Here is a 20,668-nt window from a genome sequence, read left to right on the forward strand (position 1 = left end):
AAAGAGGCGGTAGGGATGCTGTAAATAGATATGTGCTGAACTCGTGTTTACTACCCATCATTATTTATACAATAATACGAATTATAATATAATATTACATATACTACTTGTATATTATGCTAGTTATATGTGCATGTATATTACATATGCACATATAATAATATTAATTTATTATTATACTAATTATATAGTGCGAATGGAATGCTATATGCTAGGTATTATTATATATGCATATATAATACTAACTGTACATATATACATATAATGCATATCACAGGTTACTCTAATTATATATACATAATTGTTCTAATTATATACACAGTTGTCCCTCGGTACCCACAGGGTGGTAGTGCCCAAGACCACCCCCTTCCCCCCACAGATACCAAAATCCAAGGACGCTCAAGTCCGTGGTGTAGTATTTGCATACAACCTACGCACATCCTCCCGTGTACTTTAAATCATCTCAAGATCACTTATAATACCTAATACAATGTAAATTCTACATAAATAGTTGCCAGCATGTGGCAAATTAAAGTTTTGCTTTAGGGAACTTTCTGGAATTTTTTTTTTCCTGACTATTTTCGAACCATGGTTGGTTGACTCCACGGATGCAGAATCCATGCATACGGAGGGCCAACTATAATTATAATATATAATACATTTATGTATTATATATCACATATAATGTTCATATATATTACATAATAATTTAAATATGTAAGTAACCCAGTTACTTATATCATTTCATTTTACTACCACATGTATCTTTCTCCTTAAAACGGAAATGGTAAAATTCTGCTTGGGCCAGAGACTAGATATGCTCATTAAACCTATGCTTTATTCCCACTCTGCAAAGCTAAAGAACGTAGAAATCTGCGAAATGACGAGGGGCTTCCCCATTACACCAAACCCCTCTCGTTTCTCACCCATCTGTTCAACAAGGTTTACCAAACATCTGCTCCGTGCCAGACTCTGCCCTCCGCACTGGGGTCTGGAGCCACGTGCGGCACCGTCTCTGACCCCCTGGAGCTCACAGACGGGTCAGGGAGCAGCCCCCGCAGGCCGCGGTGGCCACTGTCCTGGAGGAAGGTCAATGGTGGCACAACAAGAGGCAAGAGACTCTGCCTGGGATGCTGGGAAAGATTTCTAGAAGACGATATGCCTCAGGGGGAGTGGCTGTGATCTGCAGAAGACACTGGAAGGCCAGGCCATGACAGGAAGGGGAAGGTGTGTGGGAAAACCAGCACTGCTGCAAAACAGCATGAGATGTTCTGGAGAGTAGGCAGTGGACATGCTTCCACGGCTGATATCGCCATAATAATGTGAAGAAAAATGTAACAGGAGTCCCAGTAGCAATGATAGCAAGTGTTTATTAAACATTCACTATTCCAAGCCCGTGGATGCATAATGTCATATAATCCCACAACAATCTTCGTGTTCATATAGTATTGTGTATAATGCATATTAAGACAAGTGGTCAGAGGAGCTGATACTTTCCTCAAGGTCACTCAGCTGGTGAGTACAGCACATCAAGGTCTACCACATCGTACCCTAATGACCTTGACCCAGGTCCCTAACCTCCGTAAACCTCAGCTCCTTCCTCAGTAAAATAAGGTTGAAGGCTCATTCTGAGAACGCTATGGGATGAGAGTCATGACCAATGTCAGTGATGACTCACGTCTGTGTGTTAGGGAGTGGATATTGGAAAAGTGGAGGGCAATCATGTTAGTGAGGTAGACTGGGTCAGATCCCAGAGGGCTGGCCTTGTGCCGTCAAGTAAAGGGTGTGCATTTCATTCTGAAGGCCATGACAGGCACTGGGAAGCTTTGAAACAAATAACGAAACGCTCAGTGTTGTGTTTAAGAAAAATCACTCTGAAGTGCACGCGGAAACAGCCAGGCCGGTTAGAAAGGTGTTGTCGTAATCCAGGGGAGGAAGTGACAGTCCCAAGAGATGTTGAGTGGAAACAACAAAGGTGCTAATTGGATGTGGGAAGAGGGAGGAAGAGGGGTCCAGGATGACCCCCAGATTCCTGGCTTTAGCGATGAGTGAGTGGTGCAGTTCCATCCACCGAGGCAGCAAATGCAGTGAGAGGAGTGTTATGGGTTGAATTGTGTCCCCCCACCCCCATCCAATTCATAAGTTGAAATCCTAAACCCCAGCACCTCAAAACAGGCCCTTATTTGGAGGTAGGGTCTTCACAGAGGTCAAGTTAAATGAGGTCATGAGGGTGAGTGCTAATCCAATATAACTGGTGTCCTTACAAGAATGGGAAATGTGGACGCAGACTGGCATAGAGGAAAGACCAATGCGAAGAGACCTAGGGAGAACACCACCACCTACAAGCCAGGGAGGGATGCCTGGATCAGATCCCTCCCTCACAGCCATTAGAAGGAGCCAACCCTGCTGATACCTTGATTTCAGACCTCTAGCCTCCAGAACTGTGAAACAATAAAGTTCTGTTTTTTAAGCTGCCCAGTTTGCGGTACTTTGTTCTGGCAGCCCTAGCAAGCTAATATGAGGAGTAACTCACTTGGAGATAGCCATGAGTTATGTTTTGGATGAGCTGAATTTGATGTGTGGTTTCTGGAGAGCCAGGTGAAGACAGATGCCAAAATGGTATTTCAGTACACAAGTCTGGGACTCGGTGGGACTAGAGATAGAGATTAAGATGTATCAGGCATCTCTGCTGCTCCAGCATCTACAGCACAGTGTGATGAGGTAGCACATAGTAGGAATTTGAAAAGGAGTTGAGTGGATAAACGTCAGGTTTGCTTAAGGACAGAGGAGGGGCCACATGGCTATGAGAACCAGTTCCAAGCTCCCACGCCAGAACTAACAAGGTTAGCTCAAGCCCTGTCGAATTTTTGAGGATCGTCATGGTGGTTGATGATATTTACACTCACTAGGAAGGAGAGTCCCTTTTTTTGTTCTTCAAAATCAGGGGATAAAAAATTTAACCAAATACCAAAGCTCTTCTTAGAACAGAGAACTATAGCCTGTCTGGAGTCTCAGGTTCACGCCCATGTTCTGAAATATTGACCTCCAAGTGAGTGTGTCAGTAATGTGTCTATTTTAGGCAGCAACTTAAAAGTCTGCTTAGCTTTAAATGCCAAAATAAGTAGACAGCACGCATGGCATAATAGAAAATGGCAGTAGCTGGAAGTCAGGAGACCTTGCTTTGAATCTCAGGTCTGCCTCTGAAGAATTGGGTTACCTTAACCTTTCAGAGTCCCCTCTCCCTGGTCTATAAAACAATAAGGAGGGGGTAATTGGATGATCTTGCAACTCTGACATTCTCTGATTCTCTCGATATTGCCTCTAATAGCAAATGTCGGGAAAAATCACGTTTCCACAAATTGACCTTCCAACCTGATTGAGTCTGCCAACATGAAGACACGTAAATAAAGTGAGAGGCTGTAATTCATATCACAGATGCCTTTGGTAGAATAATTTCCCTCCTTAATAATTTCTGCCTTCTTAAGATGGTAGATGGAACACTGCAGAGAGACAGGACTTGGTTTTAGGACGCATCTTAATTAGCAGCAAATTGGGTTTTACTGGAAGGTTTCTGAATGCACACGATCACAGTATTTTGTCCAATGACTTAAACTTCTAACGATATTGAAAAAGGATATGGGAAGATCAACCATTCCTAACTACATCTGTGATTTCTCTTGGACCATTCGAGATTTAAACCTCATGCAATGGCATTTTCTTTACACACCTGGACATCTCAGCCCTGGGTGTAATAAGCCAATAAGGGGTACAGATGATTAAGACTGATTACCTATTAAGTGTCGTGTTTTGTGCCAGGTGCTGGACCTATGTTACTTGTTGCCTCATTTAACGCCCCCTGTAGCAGATGCTGTCAGCCACTCCATACCTTTTCTGCACTCAACGTGTTGAAGGTTGCTTACTTAGGGCTCCTGACTGGCTGTGGAAGCATGTTTGGCCTCTGAGGGCAAAGACGTGCCTAAGAGTCACTGCTGCAGAAGCAACCCTCAACCGGTATCAGACAGAAATTTGGTGGATAAATACTCCAGCTTCCTCACTACTTGGTTTGGATATGTCCGGGCGTATTCTACACTTGCTCATGGAGTTCCTCAGGGGGATTGAGTTCCAGTTAGTGTGGTGGATACTGACTTGATAAACACACCCTTTATTGGCTGCCTTCTCCGCTGGTATTTCCTGCGATCCTATTCCAGATAAAGGACTTACTCTCAAATCCTTGCCTCAGAATCTGCTTCTGGGAAATCCAAACTAAGACATCCTCCAAGATCCTAGGGAGCAGGTAGTAAGTATTAGTGCTGATTTATAAACGGAGAGCCTGAGGGTCGATATGGTTAAATAACAGTTGTTATGTCTTGGTTCTGGGGTTTTGCTGGCTCACCTTCCTCTGCACCAGTGGTTCTCAACCAAGGGAAATTTCGTCCCCAGGGGACATTTTGAAATGTCTGGAGACATTGTTGGCTGTCACAACTGGGGGCTTGCTGCTGGTACCTAGTAGGTAGAGGCCAGGGACGCTGCTAAACATCTCACAATGCACAGTTCAACCCCCCCCGCAACAAAGGCTAATCCAGCCCAAAAAGGTCAGCAGCGGCAAGGCTGAGAAATCCTGCTCCCCACCCAGTGAGACTAGCTGCTGGATGGTAGCTCTCTTGTGTGACTTGTCTGTTGTATTTCACTCCCAGGGCCAAGCTGTGGCTCAGCTGTGCTCCACTGTCCCCAATGTGACTGTCTTTGGAACAGCTTCTACTTTCAAGCATGAAGCCATCAAAGATTCCGTGACTCATCTCTTTGACAGAAACGCAGACTACGTGCAGGAAGTGAAAAGGTAAGACGTTTGCTATAAAGAGCACCAGGATGGTCCTTGCACTTCTCTCTTAAGGAACAGGAGCATTCATTTAGAGGAGGGCTAATAGCAATCATAACTGTAAACATATATATTACTAGTCCTGTGCTACTTCTCATGTATCCACTCATCTAATCCTCTCAACAACCTTATTATTATCCCCATTTTGGAGACGATAAACCTGAGGAACAGAGCAGTCAAGTTACAAAGCTAAATTGTGAGAGCTCCTATAACACTACCGTAACACAGAGAAGTTTACTTCTCATTCGTTCATGTAACAGCCCCAGGGAGTGTGGACTCCAACCTGGGTGTGACTGAGAGCCACCAAAGGACCAAGGTGGTGACATGATCAGATCTGGGTTTGGAAGAGTCACTGGTGCTTCACAGAGAATGAATGGGAGGGGACATCCATCTGCTGGCTGTTGTGGTCTCCCCAGGGGAGACGTTGCTTTATAACGTGATCCATATTCCACCTATGATCCTTACGGCCCTGTGCATGTCAACACAGGAAATCAGATGGAACACCCAGCTGCCGCCATGCTTTCAGGTGATGTGTGTGTCTCACGCCTGCTGGTTCCCAGGCTCTGCTCCACTCACAGCTCCTGGGGGGATTCAGAGATGTCCCAGAGCCATGGTTCTGTATTTTCATTCTCCAGCACAAAATCAGAAGGTACAAAGGAATTAAGTTGTCCGGCTAGCATAGCATCATAACAAAGAAACAATTTCCTCCAAATCACTGATTAAGATGAAAAATTGAAGGGTTGGAGGATGGGAGATCTGGTTGTTTGAAGTGATAGATTTAGACCGGATTAGGTGAAACTTGGGACGTTTTTCGGAAAGGAGAGTCTTCTGACAGTCTGAATTCTCAAATTTAAACAGAAATTTTGAGTGTCAAGATTTGCGTGTCATTTAAGGTTGCCCCAGTATTTCCCATGTGATGTGAAAAGGAAGCTTTAAAGCTAGATACTGGAAATTTACCACCCGTTTCTCAGATGTCCAGAGGTTGCAGGCATTTTTTTTTTAAGTATAGGTGATTTACAATAGTGTGTTAGTTTCAGGTATAGGTATGTTATACATACATATATACATACATATATATTTCAGATTATTTTCCATTATAAGTTATTATAAGATATTGAAGAGAGTTCCCTGTGCTATACAGTAAATCCTTGTTGCTTATCTATTTTATGCACAGTAGTTTGTAAAGACTTCCAGAATGCATCTTTGCCTACTTTTATAAACTTCCTTCCTTTAACTTGCATCTTCCAAGCTGTGGTCTGGAAAATGAACTACCACTTCCCTTCAGCCACCTTTCCTTTCACCCTCTTAAGAGATATTTCTTCAAGCATCCTTTCCTCTGTTCCTGCACTGACCTGCTTAATAAATACTGAGTACCTAGCAGGTACTCTGCTAGGGCAGGAGATCCAGCAGAAACCACCTGAGAATCACTGTCTGCATGGAGCCTGGAGCCTCGTTGGGAAGAAGGGACAAGAGATATTTTAAAAATTCATTGATTTCTACTTCTGATATGTGCTTTGGTGGAAAAATGCAAGGTGCTAGTGAAATAAACATAGGCAAGTGGGGAAATCAGACATGTCGTCCATCAGCAAGTGAGATTTGGGCTGAGGACTGAGGGCTGAGAATTTGGCCAAAGGAAGAGCATTTCTGACCAAGGAGAATGGCATGTGCTAAGGCCCGGGGTCAGGAAAGACTTGGTCAATTCAAGAATGTGAAAGGAGACTAGTGCAGCTGGAGGCTGTGGTCAGAGGATGTGTGCGGTAGTGGAGAGGAGGGTCGGGAGGTGGCGGCTCTTCTGAATAAGGGACAGAGGCCATAAGCAGGGAGCCTCTGCTATCCCCACGTCCCAGGTAGCTCCACCATCCCCCATCCCCTCAGTGTCCTTGACCTGCTGCCTTTAGCTCCAGATTCAGTGACTTCTTCTGATGTCGGAAGAGCAGAAGCATCTGAGACCCACCTGCCCACCACCTTCCTGCACACGTGACCTCCAACAGTTCCTTCCTTACATTTTTAAGTAGAGATTCTGGGATTAGCCTAAAAATGACTGGGAAGCTGCAAATACGTTTGTACTCTCTGTCCCACGAATCCTACGCTCAGGATATAATCCGAAAGAAAATGAAAGTCACGGGTCCACCCTGCTTGCTGCAGACCTAAGCACTGCTCCTGCTTCATTGTTAGGTGCTCAGGACATGACGACAGGGTGAATTACAGCATTGTCTGTAAAAGCGAAAATTCAGAACCAGCCCCCACTATCAACAGAAGGGAAACGGTTCGGTAGATTACACTACACCCACACACTAGAGTATTATGCAGCCCCTTAAAAAATGGTAATTATGGAGACTCTGTCAGAAAATGAAAAAAATACCTGTGGTAGCATATTGAGTGGAAAAAAAGCAGAATGCCAAATTCCAGCTACACTGTGATCACAGCTTTGTATAAATTCTTGGCGCGTGAGGGCATGAAATGAAGGGGGAAGAAAAATCCACCCACTGAGATGCAACAGGAGTGGAATGCTGAGTGATCTGTCTTCCTTTTCTGATCATGGATATTGTTCGTTACACTGTGCAACACACTGTGTAACACAACACACTGTGTTGTGTGTAATCAACTAGAAAAAATAATAACATAAAATTTCTTGGGACGAAAATTCTTTTATCAACCAGTCACTCAGTAAGCTTCTTTTGAATATGTTTGCATCCTAGAGCCAGGCATTATAAAGGGAATAGGGGGAAAAATATATATAATACAGACATAACCTTTATGTCACTTCCCCCTTCTCTGTTCCGGAGGAGAGAGAAGAGGACGCTTGAAACCAAGTGGAAGAGTTAGAAGCCTTGAATTGTGTGCATCTGACTGTAAGGGCTTTAAAAATAAAGAGGGGGGCTTCCCTGGTGGCGCAGTGGTTGAGAGTCCGCCTGCTGATGCAGGGGGCAAGGGTTCGTGCCCCGGTCCGGGAGGATCCCGCGTGCCGCGGAGCGGCTGGGCCCGTGAGCCATGGCCGCTGAGCCTGCGCGTCCGGAGCCTGTGCTCCGCAACGGGAGAGGCCACAACAGTGAGAGGCCCGCGTACCGCAAAAAAAAAAAATAAAAAAATAAATAAAGAGGGAAGAAAGACCAGAGAGCACGCCAAGGTGGACAGCCCCAAGGAGGTGCTTGAAGAGTGGGAACTCTTTTAGTCGGTACAGAGAGGTAGGGAGCGAGTCCCAGGCAAGGCGAGGGGGGCACCAGGCTTTGTCTGTCTCCTCCCACTCTGCTGAGCATTTCAGTGAGCATTGTAGGTGCATCCTGAAAGATGAAAATTCCTTATCTTATATAAAGAAACTGAGACCTAGTGGAAATTAACAAGAGTCTAGCCACCAGGAGAGAACAGACAGAAAGCGATCAAGAAAGGATTCCTAGAAGTGGTACTACGTGCACGTGGGAACCGTCAATAGTAAACTTTTACTAAGCAGCCTACTGTGCGCCAGGCACAGTGCTGGGCACTCTGACATCACCTCATCCCTCTGTCATGAGCTTGGAGGTGATGGTTAAAGCTAAGGCACAGATGAGTTCTCAGAGAAAGGGAAGTCTGAACGAGAAGAATTGTGTGGAGAGCCAAGGACCCAACTGGAAATGAAAGTTACAGTAAAGGGGAATTAATTTCTCGACAAAGTTGAAGGGCTGCTTACCCAGTAACGGCTCTATTGCAACTACCACCACTCAAGAGAAATTCTCCACTGATCCGAGTGGATGGGAAGCAAAGAGGCAGTATTCTCAATAAAGGAGCGAGGGGTTGGGGACCAAGGAAGGACAGATAGGAAAGTCTCGGATCAGCAATCCCAAAATATCTTGATGCTGAATTTGGCCCAGAGAATCTCTGAGCTGCGGCTATTTCTGTTTGCTGTTTAAGTCTGCAGAGATTTACGACAGAGGGAGAAAGCAGAATAGGAACTGTTGCCTTTAACCCTCTGCCCTTACCCTCTCTGCTTTTATGTAATTACGACTACACAAATGCAGGCAAGGCAGACACTCCCAGAAATTGGGGAGCGGGGGTGAGCTAAGAAATGAGGATGTCCTCTGTGCCTCTGATGGGCTACCTGCTCTGCTTGTGATATTCATGATTATGCCATTAAAAGACGCTGCTAAGGGGCTTTCCTGGTGGCGCAGTGGTTGAGAGTCCGCCTGCCGATGCAGGGGACGCGGGTTCGTGCCCTGGTCTGGGAAGATCCCACATGCCGCGGAGCGGCTGGGCCCATGAGCCATGGCCGCTGAGCCTGTGCGTCCGGAGCCTGTGCTCTGCAACGGGAGAGGCCACAACAGTGAGAGGCCCGCATACCGCAAGAAAAAAGATGCTGCTAAGGTGCTTTTCAGTGTAAGGATGACCAAGGGAGGACCTGACCCTAGCTTACTTGCGGGGCCTGGAGCAATTTAAGTAGACCCACTATCCAGTTCAGTCTGATCCACTGATTGGGCTTAGAAGAACTGAACAGGGGATGGAGCGCTTTTCAATTCTGCAGCTCTCACCTGAAGGGACAGTGCTGGCCTCTAAGGGAGCAATGTCTGCTTAAAGGTTTGACTTCTACAGCAGGGTGTCCTCACCCTCAGGGCCCTGGGAGTGACACCTGCCTCTACCCAGCTTCTCTTCCACAGAATCCATCTCCTCCCCCGCTCTTGGCCCCCAGTTCACCACTGACCTCCTAAAGGATGCAGTGACAGCAACGGGGAGTGAATTTGTGGCTTATTTGACCCCTGTGCATGGCCAAACCCTGTCTTGCCCGATTCAGCTATAGAAATGCCAAGAGAGATGTGGGAGGAGCAGGTGGCCTGGATATGCAGGAGACCTGCAGTATCTCCTTCCAGTGTAAAGCCCAGTAGAGCAACCCCCAGCTTTGCTCAGCCCTCGCTGGGAGCTAGAAGTGGCAGTGGTGGTCACCCCTGGGCTGGCCACAGCCCACCCTATAAAACCCTACTCCATCTCTGGGGCCCTCACTTAGTTTCTGGATGTGATGGATCAAACCAGCGTCCGCCCATTTCCCGCAGTCACCTGACCCCACTAAGCCTCAGTTTCCTCATCCATCAAATGGGCATAACAAAGGCCCTGAGTCTCAGGGTTGGCATGAGGTGTCATGAGATGAGACTTAGGAAGGCTCAGCGCTGTGCCTGGCACACAGTAGGTGCTCCTGAATGTGGGACTTTAGGAACAGCTAGAAGGTCTGACTGTCTGGCGTGGTTAGTGGGAGGTGAGGATGGGGAAGTGCGCAGAGTTCATGGTCACCCATTGCTGTGGGCGTGCCCTGCATTTCTGCAGAACCATAGTCCACAGGAGAGAGGAACAGGCCGAGGCGGGGCAGCTAGCGCAAGGAGATGTGATTGGCAGAGGAGAGAACGTGGACCCACAAGCAGACTACGGATATGAGGAGCATCTGGCACAAAGTGAGGAGAAGCGACGGGCGGGTCCATCGGGGGTACCCTGGAAGGCGTGCACAGCCTCACATATGGGAGGCTGCCCCTACGCATGCGCAGCATCCTTCGGGCAAGGGGAGAGATGTCAGGGAAATGAAGTTCATGGGGAGGACTTGATGGCCCAGGCGGGCTGTCTAGGAGAAGCAGAGCAGGATCTCACTTCCACAGGAGGGAGCAAACTTGGCAAAAATGGGTCTGGTCAAAGTGAGAAAAACAGCTGCATAGCTACCCGGCCTACGATGCAAGGTGGGGAGCTGATCAGTGGGTCTGCAGCCCAGCCCAGAGCCCCCTCAGAGTGTGTACTCAGACCTCCCGCCTGCCTCTCCAGCCTCATCGTGCAGCAAGCTCCCTCGCATCTTCTTTACTGCAGTCTTCCTGCCTACCAGGCTCCTCCCGGATGGGGCTTTTGCACATGCTGTTCCCTCCGCCTGGAACACTGTTCCCACCACTCTTTCCCTACCTACCTCCTCCAACTGCCACTCATCACTTCCCCAGGGACATCTTCTCTGGCAGCCCTGACTGGGCAAACTCTCAATTTGAACAGCTTCATAGTACCTTTGTGACACTAGACCCCATTCACTTTCAATTTAATTTTTATTTGTTTAACTATTGATTGATGTCTGCCTAATGTAACCTCTAAAAGGGGAGAAATCAAATCTGTGTGGGCTCACCATGATACCCCCTGTGCCTAGTGCGGTGCCAGTGCCAAATATGTAAGGAACAAATTAATTACTACTAAAAGAAAAACAAGGCTGCCTCGACCTCTGAGTAACTGGTTTCCAAAGTGTGGAGCTGGAATCAGCAGCATCAACATCTGGTAACTTCTTAGAAATGCAGATCCTTGGGCCCCACCCCACACCAAGTACATCAGAGCTAGGAGCAGAGGGAGAGGGAGGGCAAATCGCAGTTGTACCTTAATGAGCCCTCCAGGAGATTCTGACACCCATGCAGGTTCGAGATCCACTGGCCTAACTCCCTGGTTATGAATTTACAGATGGGACTTGAACGGACACACCCATGAGATAAGCACACTATTGAGTGGGAAGCTAAGCTGATCACTTTGGAAGAGCCTTTGTAATGGGCTGGATTTTGGTTAAGACCTGAGGGCTTTTGAAGGGCACATTCATATCAAGACTCAGGTGCTCCCTTCAGCAGCACATATACTAAAACTGGAACAATACAGAGAAGATTAGCATGGCCCGTGCGCAAGAATGACACACAAATTCGTGAAGCGCTCCACATTAAAAAAAAAAAAAAGACTCAGCTCTCAGGGGCATGGAGCAGTTGACTTAGTGTATGAACCCAGGAGACGCATGTGTAATTTCCTAGTTGGTGACGCTCTGGACAAAGCTGTTGACCTCAGTTAGTGGCAGCTCCTGAACTTTGCTGGGGGATGAGGGTGGGGGTAGAAAAAGTGAGCAATGTGCTAAGACAAGGTAACCCTGCAAAGGCACAAGGCTGAGGAAGGGCCATTCTTGTCTGAGCAGAGCACGGCCCAGCCAGAGCTGGGAACTCTGTAGGCAGGAATATATTCCCTACAACCCCCAGAGCCTTCCGGTTCTACTGCCCCTCCTGCATAATCTCTTTTAACCCAAGAAGCCCAGTAGATGTTTGTTAAGTGCATGAGCGAGTGAATTAATAAATGTATAAATAAATGAATGGAAGAAGGGATCTTCTTCCTAATAGAGTACAAATGTGGATTCCCTCTGGAGCCCTCCATCACTGTAGGATTTATTTAACCCTTTTCCTCTAGGAGTATGTTTATAGGTTGAACCTGGAGATTGGACGAATAGAAGTTTCCAAGTTAAATTAACGTGCCTTTATAGCTTCACTGAGAAGGGAGGTGGAGAGGGAAGAAAGCCAATCCTTGGTAGACCGGAAGCCCCATGAAGACAGGGAGCTTGCTGGTTTTCACTATTCAGCACCGTGGACAGAGCCTGGCACACACCCCAATTTCCACAAATATGAGTTGTTGATTGACTTACGGAGCAACTATTATGTGGCTGGCAATGGGCCAAGCACCACATCTGCCACCTCACTTCATTCTTAGCACAAAGAAACATGCTAGCTCCACTTTATTTTATTTTTTTTAACTTTTAAAAAATATTAATTTAATTTATTTATTTTTATTATTTTTTGGTTGCTCCAGGTCTTAGTTGCAGCACATGCTGGATCTTCGTTGCAGCATGCGGGATCCTTAGTTGCGGCATGCAGACTTCTTAGTTGCAGCATGAGGACTTCTTAGTTGTCGCAGGCATGTGGGATCTAGTTCCCCGACCAGGGATCGAACCCGGGCCCCCTGCATTGGGAGTGCGGAGCCTTACCTACTGGACCACCAGGGAAGTCCCGCTAGCTCCACCTTACAAAGGAGAAAGCTGAGGCTCAGAGAAGTTGAGCAAGGCGGTCAGACTGACTGTGATGTTCTCTGCTGGCACCACCAGCCAGGTTCTTAGCTGTCTGCGGCTTTGTGAAATTCTCAGAGTTGGACTCAGGAGGATACATCCCCCTCCCGGGCTTCTGCCCTATTTATTTCTACTCCCAGAGCTCTCTCTGTTCCTGATTCTGGCAGTAAACAGTATGACAGGGGAAGGAAAAGGGGTTGACGGTTTGGTCCCTGACAGGTTACACTATTTTACTTTGTCTTCTCACCATTTAGAATCTCTGCTGAAGGAGTGGACATTGTTTTGGATTGCCTCTGTGGGGACAACACTGGAAAAGGTCTCAGCCTTCTCAAACCACTGGGAACCTACATTTTATATGGTGAGCGCTAAACAGAAGCAGGGGACGTGGTCGGCGACAGGCAGCACCGCAACGCACGTGTGCTTACAAGGGGCTCTGAAAAATGAGATGTGTTGATATGCTGGCGTAATGAGATGGGGATGGTGTTAATATTTAAATATTTTCTATAGTATTGCTACTGTTCTCAATTATAAAAGTGCCTACTGCCCTATTATCCCATGAGCATTTCTCATTCTAAAAGAAATAAAGCAAGGCCAAGCCAAGGTAGTGACCAGATGGGACTCGACCCACAGAAGGTGGCACATGTGGAAAATACTAATAGCTTCAAAGGAAGTTACAAAAATGAAGCAATAAAACACCCATAAGAGGATGGAGAAGAGTGGCTAGGATGTGGTGGTTTTAAAAGGGAGGATCTTCACTATTGGAGATGAAGTTGCAAGGTGCAGAATCTCCCTCCTCTAAACTACTCCTGTATGTCCCAATCAAGACAGAGCCCTGGATGGACAGAGCCCATGTCTGCCTCTAATTCACTTATATGCTCTTGGGTTTGGGAGGATTCATGAGAGACATCTGGGAGCGGGTTTTCTCCAGCAGAATGAGACCCCAGAGACTCCTCTCCCCCCTCTTCTTCTCTTTGTCATAGGCAGGTAAAACAATTTAAACATTAGTCTCTGCAAAGAAAAAAGCGTATCTGAAGCCAGATGTCGCATCCCAAAGCCAAATGATCTTGGAGCTCTCCAATGCTTGAGATTTTTGGCACTCTGTCCCACGGAAGTAGAGTAGAAAATTGAGCCTTAGTTCTGCATAACTCAGAAAAAAATACTCATTTCCCTACTATTAGCTGAGACTCTTATAAAAGAGATATCTGAGAGGTATAAGTAGTCAAGCATCATTTTGTCATCATCAGATCACTGTGACAGAGAAGGAAGAAACTTTCATTGCTGGAGTGTTCTGGCATTATGAGTAGTGGCCATGTATTTGAAAGTCTTTAGCGGTGGATGCAGTTTTTAAATTATTACTATTGATAAGAGAAGCTATAAATGTCAGTGTAGGGATATTGGCTATGACTAACACGTGAGTCAAATACAGATGAGCATTTTACCCATCTGTATTCATTTACTGGTTCTATTTTTGCCCCAGTTCCATGACGTCATTTTGGTGTACACAACTTGATCATATCACGAGTATCTAATTTATTACATCAATTACTTGACTACTAAGTAATCAAAACCTAGTGCTGTGAAGCCTGCACCCTGTAAAAGTCACCCCATAGAAGGAGAAGCAGTGATTAACTGGCTACTAGTTTACCAAGGCCAAAGAACTAAGTTTAAGACATACATTGTTTTTTCATTTAACGGTTCTCTGAGAGGAACTTACTCCCAAATCTGTGGGAGGAAGGCAGAAAAGTCGCTGAAAAGGCACCACCAGGGTATAGTATCTCTTAACCCTCACCCAACCCAGAACCGCAGAAAGGGGTTTTTCCTTTCTGTAAGAGCATGTTAGGGAATCTTTCCTAACTCGACTTCCTGTCTTAACTCTGAATATTGCTTGTTCCCATCAGCAAGGCTCCGTTTCCCACACCATTGGTCTCGAGTGGTTTTCACCTTTCTGCCCAGACCTCTTTGGAGCTCACACGTGGGTCACACCATTTCCTTGGCTTGTGAACCTATTTTCACCCTCATCTGCTCCTCTGGACCCCATCTTTCCATCCATCTAAATTCTAATTCAGCCCCGCCTCTCTCCACTACTTAAATGCCCAGCCAAGGTCAGCTCCCCAAGCCCCTCACTTGCGGAGGAATCAAATTCATGCCATGAAGTAATCTCACAAAGGAGTTCATTTCTCGGTCTCAGAGAATGGCACCAACAAGACATTTCGGCAACTCATCATTTTATTAGAATGGTGGCTTAAATCACATTTTTGCCACGTGACCTATTGTCCAACGTTATGAAATAGTCACCTTGAGAAATGTTACTTCCTCTCTGATCCAGTGATACTTAGTTAAAATTAAGTCAACTCGACACCAACCACAACCTCTCATTCCCTTATTTTTCCAAGGCTGACCTAAATTTCCTTTCAAGTTCTTGACAGTTCTGGGCCAGACAACTGCCATTCTTCCACGCAAAGCAAGAGATGCTGATTTTCGTTAGCTTGATTTGGGAATCTTCCACTTGCAGGTTCATCCAACATGGTGACTGGAGAGACCAAGAGCTTCTTTAGCTTTGCAAAATCAGTAAGTATCCATGCACGTCCAAAGTACGCTGGTGGTGTGGTGCTTGGCATGTTGTGAGCTCTTCCGTCTAAGGACATGGACCGAATAGCCTAAATCTTGTTTGTCCTTCATCTGCATCATTCATTTGCAAGAAAGCCTGCATTCTCAACCTGCTCACCACACTTGGACAGGACTGTGACTTGGGCCACTTTTGTCCAAATGAAGCAGAGAAATGAGAGTGCCCGAGAAACTCCAGAAAACTGTATTTTGATTTCAACAGAGATTGTTTAAGTGTTGGTATTTTTAATCACTGGTCAAGAATAAACTTAGCATTCGTGCACTCTACTTGGTCCACAGAGAGACCAGCCTTTCAGTCTGGCCACTTTCTGACCGGGTCTCTAGGGCTACTTGAGATTTCTCTGTAGCCCCATCCTACTGGCTTGGAGAGACAATAGAACTCGACACTTTTCGCAAGCTCCTGGGCTGATTTTTTGACACAGGCAAGTGTGTGAACCACTAGCTTACGTGCTCATGCTCTGAACACAGTGGTTATTGTGTCTGCAGTTGTGAAGCTGCATCCCTGGGCACTCACCCAACCACGAACCTCCTCAGGTCTACATTCCCACCTGGAGCCACACTTACTAGAATTAAACTAATCTGGGCTTGAACTTCCATGTTTACGCCTGTCCCCACCACAGGGGCCGCCATGTCCCATCAGAGCTTGCCTTTGTCCTCCCTCCTCTTAGCCTCCTTAGCAGCCAGTGAGGCACTGATGGATTCACTCGCTTTGCAAGCATCTTCTGAGCACCTACTACTTGTGGTGCTGTGCCAGGCACCAGGGTACCACAGCAAATGAGACAGATGCATTTGAGGCCCTCGGGACTCTTGCGTTCTAATGAAGGAGATGATGAAATAAGTAACACATATTAATAAGATGATGGTAAATAGTCATAAAATCTCTGAAAGGGATGAAAGCAGGGTGCTGAAGTAGAAGACAGAAGAATGGGGTGGAAGCATGGTGAATAGGGTGGTCAGACAAAGCCAGGGAAAGGGGTTTAGAATTGACTCTTTGTGGCACTGTGGGATATTCATATGCCCCCAAAGTGCCAGCACTGGCTGCCAAAGGCTTCCTCTCCAAACACTCCCTGATTCTGGAATGATTAGTACCCCCGGCCCTGTGAGACTAGAATTAAAGGGCCTCGGTTTGCACTTGAGCTTTAAAGTTCAGGTCAAGGTTATCGCAACTTCGGGATGAACAGGGGAGCAAGAATGGAGTCTAGTGAAGGATGATGCTGTCTGGAGCGCGTCCCCTGACGACAGGCTTTGTGTCACTCGCAGCTGTTTTGTTGCTGTGGCTGCAATTAACATGATGCTGACGGCCTGCTGTAGGGAACCAAATTGGTCCCAAATTACATACAATTGTAAGAAGTGTTTTCCCTTTCTCCCCTACGTGCACAATCACAACACACAGCGTTAATGAAATAATTGTCGTGTGCCCACGTTCAGGGAAGGCGCTCGTGAAAACAGCCACGATGGAGAGTAACATTCTCCTGCTTAAAGCAAGGGTGCTGATTACCAGAAGGCTGTATAGCTGGGGGTCAGGAATAAAGACTGTTCCCTTTCAGAGGCCGGGTTCGTGTCAGTTGTTCAGTTAGAAGCAAACTGAAGGTAGGGCATGCTGAGGAGTGGGGTGATGACTTTGTTCTGGAAGGTTCTAGAAGGCATTTTCTTCTATACATTGGAGAAAGGCTTAGAAATTAAAGGCATATTTGGAAGCATACAGGAATTTCTCCCTCAGCTATCTTAATGGTGTTCCCCCTTAAAACTCTTACGGGGAGCTTGTGTTCACATGCCATTTGCTTTTAGATCCTAACGATGACGATAATAGCAAATGAAGTCAACATTTCGAGAGCAGTCTGACTCCAAATCCAGAGCTCTTACTCGCTCGATCCAAGATATCTCTCCAACTTAAGGTGATAAAAATATTTCATATTTATAGAGCACGTACTACGCAGCAGACACTGAGCTAAGTACTTTGTATGTATCAACACATTTATTCCCCATGACGACCCCATGAGGTACAGTAGGGAAACTGAACACAGAGAGGTTAAGTGATTTGCTTAAAGTTGCACAGCTTGCGAGTGACAGAACTGGGATTCAAAACCAGGCATTCAGCTCTAGAACACAAACACAACTGGGCAGCAACTGTAGCTTCGGCAAGCATTCATTTCACAAACGCTTTGTGGAAGCACTGCACATACACTGTGAATCAAGTTACTAATCATTTCTCTACCTTTGCTTTTGTGGCAAGCAGCCCACGGCCAAATACCTATCTCTCCTAGAGCTGGACCCCAGGCCCTTGGGGAGCATATTTTGGTAAAAAATGTTGTGCATGAACCTTGTCCCTGTTTACAACCTGTCTTTCTTACACTTATTTTCCAACAATCTGATTTCCCCACTTAAAAAAAACAAGATATTTTACTTTTTAGAGTTTCCTCAATCCTGGAAGGAGGCAGGATGTAAAAGAAACACACCGATAACATAACTATTATAGATGTTCCTAAGTGTCCCTCACACTTCTCTTTGCCTTCTATATTAAACATTTTGATCTCTTAGCACCCTCTAGAAGCTGGACCTTTGAATTTCTAAATTCTAACCAGCACCAGAAGAAACACAATTAAATCAGAACAAAGCAGCTGGATCACCATTTCTGTAGTTTTTAATGGATTACCTACTTATTGTCATGTCTGGAGTGGGAGATGAAAGACAGGAAATAAGGGAGCCATATGTGCCAGGTGTGGGTATCCCACGTAGGACTTCAGCGCTAGTGACATCTGGGGCTGGATAATTCTGTTTTGAGGACCTGTCCTATGTATTGTAGGAGAGTTAGCAACATCCCTGGCTTCTTCCCACTAGATGCCAGCTGATTCCCCCCTTGAGTTATAACAAAAAACATCTCCAAACATTTACCAAATGTCCCTGGGGGGTAAAACCGTCCCCAGTTGAGAACCATCAATTTAGTTCCAACACTGTGGCTTCATCGCTCCGATACGCTGTTCCTTCTTGCTATATTACGCTCCCTTCCTCTTCCTTATCTGACGCATTCTGCCTCACCTCTCCAGCCTTGCTGCTGTTCCCCCAAGGAAAGCTGCTCGTGCAGGCAGAGGCATCACTCCCCCCACGTACCCCCACCCCTCCCGCTCCCTTCACCAGCCCCATCACCACCACCGCCATCCAGTCAGCCAAGCGCTTTACGCTAAACTCTCCCAGGAAACCTCGGAGGCAGCATCCTGCCAGTGTGTGTCGCTGAGAAAAATGAAGCACAGAGAATAACAGGGAGCAAATTGTAGAGTCAGGATCCAACTCCAGATCTGATGGTCCCAACCGTGTGACTTAACATTCTGATCACATGTGGTCTCGCAGTTGTTTTTGTAAAGGGCTGTGTCCCACCTACATCCTGGGCTCTTCTGGGAAGCATCACTCTGCACCTGTAGCAGTGCTCAGCCAAAGAGGTGCTGACAGAAACACACCAGCAAGAGCTACCGCCTGGGCATCTGGAATCCACCCAAGTGCAGCCCCCTTGTCTCCCTGCAATGCTACAAACATGGCCTAGCATTGATTCCTTGTAACGCACACCTTCTCTCTTTCCAGTGGTGGCAGGTTGAGAAGGTGAACCCCATCAAGCTATACGAAGAGAACAAAGTCATTGCTGGGTTTTCCCTTCTAAACCTGCTCTTCAAACAGGGCCGTGCTGGCCTCATTCAAGGAGTGGTGGACAAACTCATTGGGCTCTACAACCAGAAAAAAGTCAAGCCCGTGGTGGACTCCCTGTGGGCCCTGGAGGAGGTAAGGATGATGTTTCCCCAGCAAATAATCTCTGTCTTTTTAGTCAGCTTTGGGCAGCCAGATCCGCTCTTTTATTAAGTGATTTTTCTCCAGGTTTGTTTGCTTTAAATGAGGGTCCTAAAAGTCATTGTCCTGTAGTATAGAGTGCTTTGGATGTAAGAAATACTTTACGTTTCGTAGTGGTTCTCAAACCACGTGTGTCAACATGCCATTCATGCCATGAACCCTTCCCGGGTAGGTCACCAAATCTTGATGGGTGTGTACGATTCACCTTGGTTACAAGAGAGCGTGTACATTGTGCAGCGTCAGTTATATCCTCACCATGTGAGTGTGTGAGATCAAGGCCAGGGCGGACAATGGTTCAGAGCTGAAATGATTTGTGTGCCAAGCCCCGATGCTTGGAGCCCCTTCCAGACCTTGTTAGCTGCCACCCTGGGCACTGTAATTATGAATGAATTGTTGGATCTAGTGTTTGACTGAGTCTTTTTATTAACTGATCTGCAAAAAGTTCTAGTATTTGAAAGCATTCCTTGATCACACAAAAAAATTAAGAGCCCCTTGTGTCACCTTTAAGGATACTGAATTGTGAACTGACCATATTGGTTCAGGGGAGATGTGCTAGGAAGAGGCAGCATCTAGAAAATTCTTCAGGACAAGGGAAGTTTTGGACATTTGGGAAGCCAGTCACGGTAGCTGCCCGTGAGGAGAAAATGAAGAAATGTGGTCTAGGTTTCAAGAGGCATTCCACTAAGAAATCTTGTAGGTCAGGATGTCATGACCTTGGCTTCAGGGAGCCATGAAGCCCCTGAGAAAGATGTGGGAGTGTGTTTTTTGCTCGTTTGGCTGGTTTTTGCATTTGCATGGGGCGTCACGGACACCTTTGAAAAACTTAACAAAAATAACATTCCATGGAACAGATAGTAGCTGTCATCCTGGCAAGAAAGCTGGTGTTATTTGCTTAATGGACTAGGTTGGGCAAAATCTAATGGCTTTCCTAAGCACAGAAATCCCCCCCCCCCCGCAAAAAGGCTTTGTGGGAGTCACCATGTAATCAGAGGGGCCTGGTCCTGGATCCATGGATCAGGCCTATATATGCCTCTCTGATACTGCAATATCATGAATGATACTTTAAAAACCCGACCACCAAAACCCCTTGTTTCTTATGGTAAAAGATATACATGCTTATTATAGGAAATTCCTAAATTAGCCAAAAACATAAGGAGAAAATAAATTGCAAGTCCACATTCCAGAGATAGATAACATTGTTAATATTTTGGTTTGCTTCCTTCCAGTCTTTTTTCTACAGCACACGCTCACTGTAATTCAATGTGTTACCAAATCAGATCAGATTATCATACATTCCTTCTGTTGTGTAAGTTCTAAGATGGTTAACCTATCGTTATACTTGGGTCAAATGTTTTAATTCAGTGGGTCAAACATCCATACGGTACTCACTATGGTATGTCAGTGGAATAGACAAGGGCCGAACTGCAGTGGCTGTGTCTCAGAGGTCAGGGAGGAGAGAAAATGTGAGCTACCTGAGACCAGGGCTAAGAGAT

The 20,668-nt window shown here is 46.1% G+C and overlaps 1 protein-coding gene and 1 non-coding gene across 2 annotated transcripts in view; both read left to right on the forward strand.

Moving 5' to 3' along the window:
- Positions 1-20,668, forward strand: part of VAT1L (vesicle amine transport 1 like) — a 148,909-nt gene that overhangs the window by 57,603 nt on the left and 70,638 nt on the right. The window contains exons 4-7 of the mRNA XM_030863276.2: positions 4,695-4,837; positions 12,971-13,074; positions 15,229-15,284; positions 18,915-19,109. Of these exons, the coding sequence (XP_030719136.1) occupies positions 4,695-4,837; positions 12,971-13,074; positions 15,229-15,284; positions 18,915-19,109 (498 nt within the window). The remainder of the gene's footprint in view (positions 1-4,694; positions 4,838-12,970; positions 13,075-15,228; positions 15,285-18,914; positions 19,110-20,668) is intronic.
- LOC132594079 (U6 spliceosomal RNA) lies at positions 11,454-11,560 on the forward strand. Its single transcript, XR_009560192.1, has one exon. It is a non-coding gene; the product is annotated as a U6 spliceosomal RNA (small nuclear RNA).

Source organism: Globicephala melas, chromosome 19 (assembly GCF_963455315.2).
Source record: "Globicephala melas chromosome 19, mGloMel1.2, whole genome shotgun sequence".
Lineage (NCBI taxonomy): Eukaryota > Metazoa > Chordata > Mammalia > Artiodactyla > Delphinidae > Globicephala > Globicephala melas.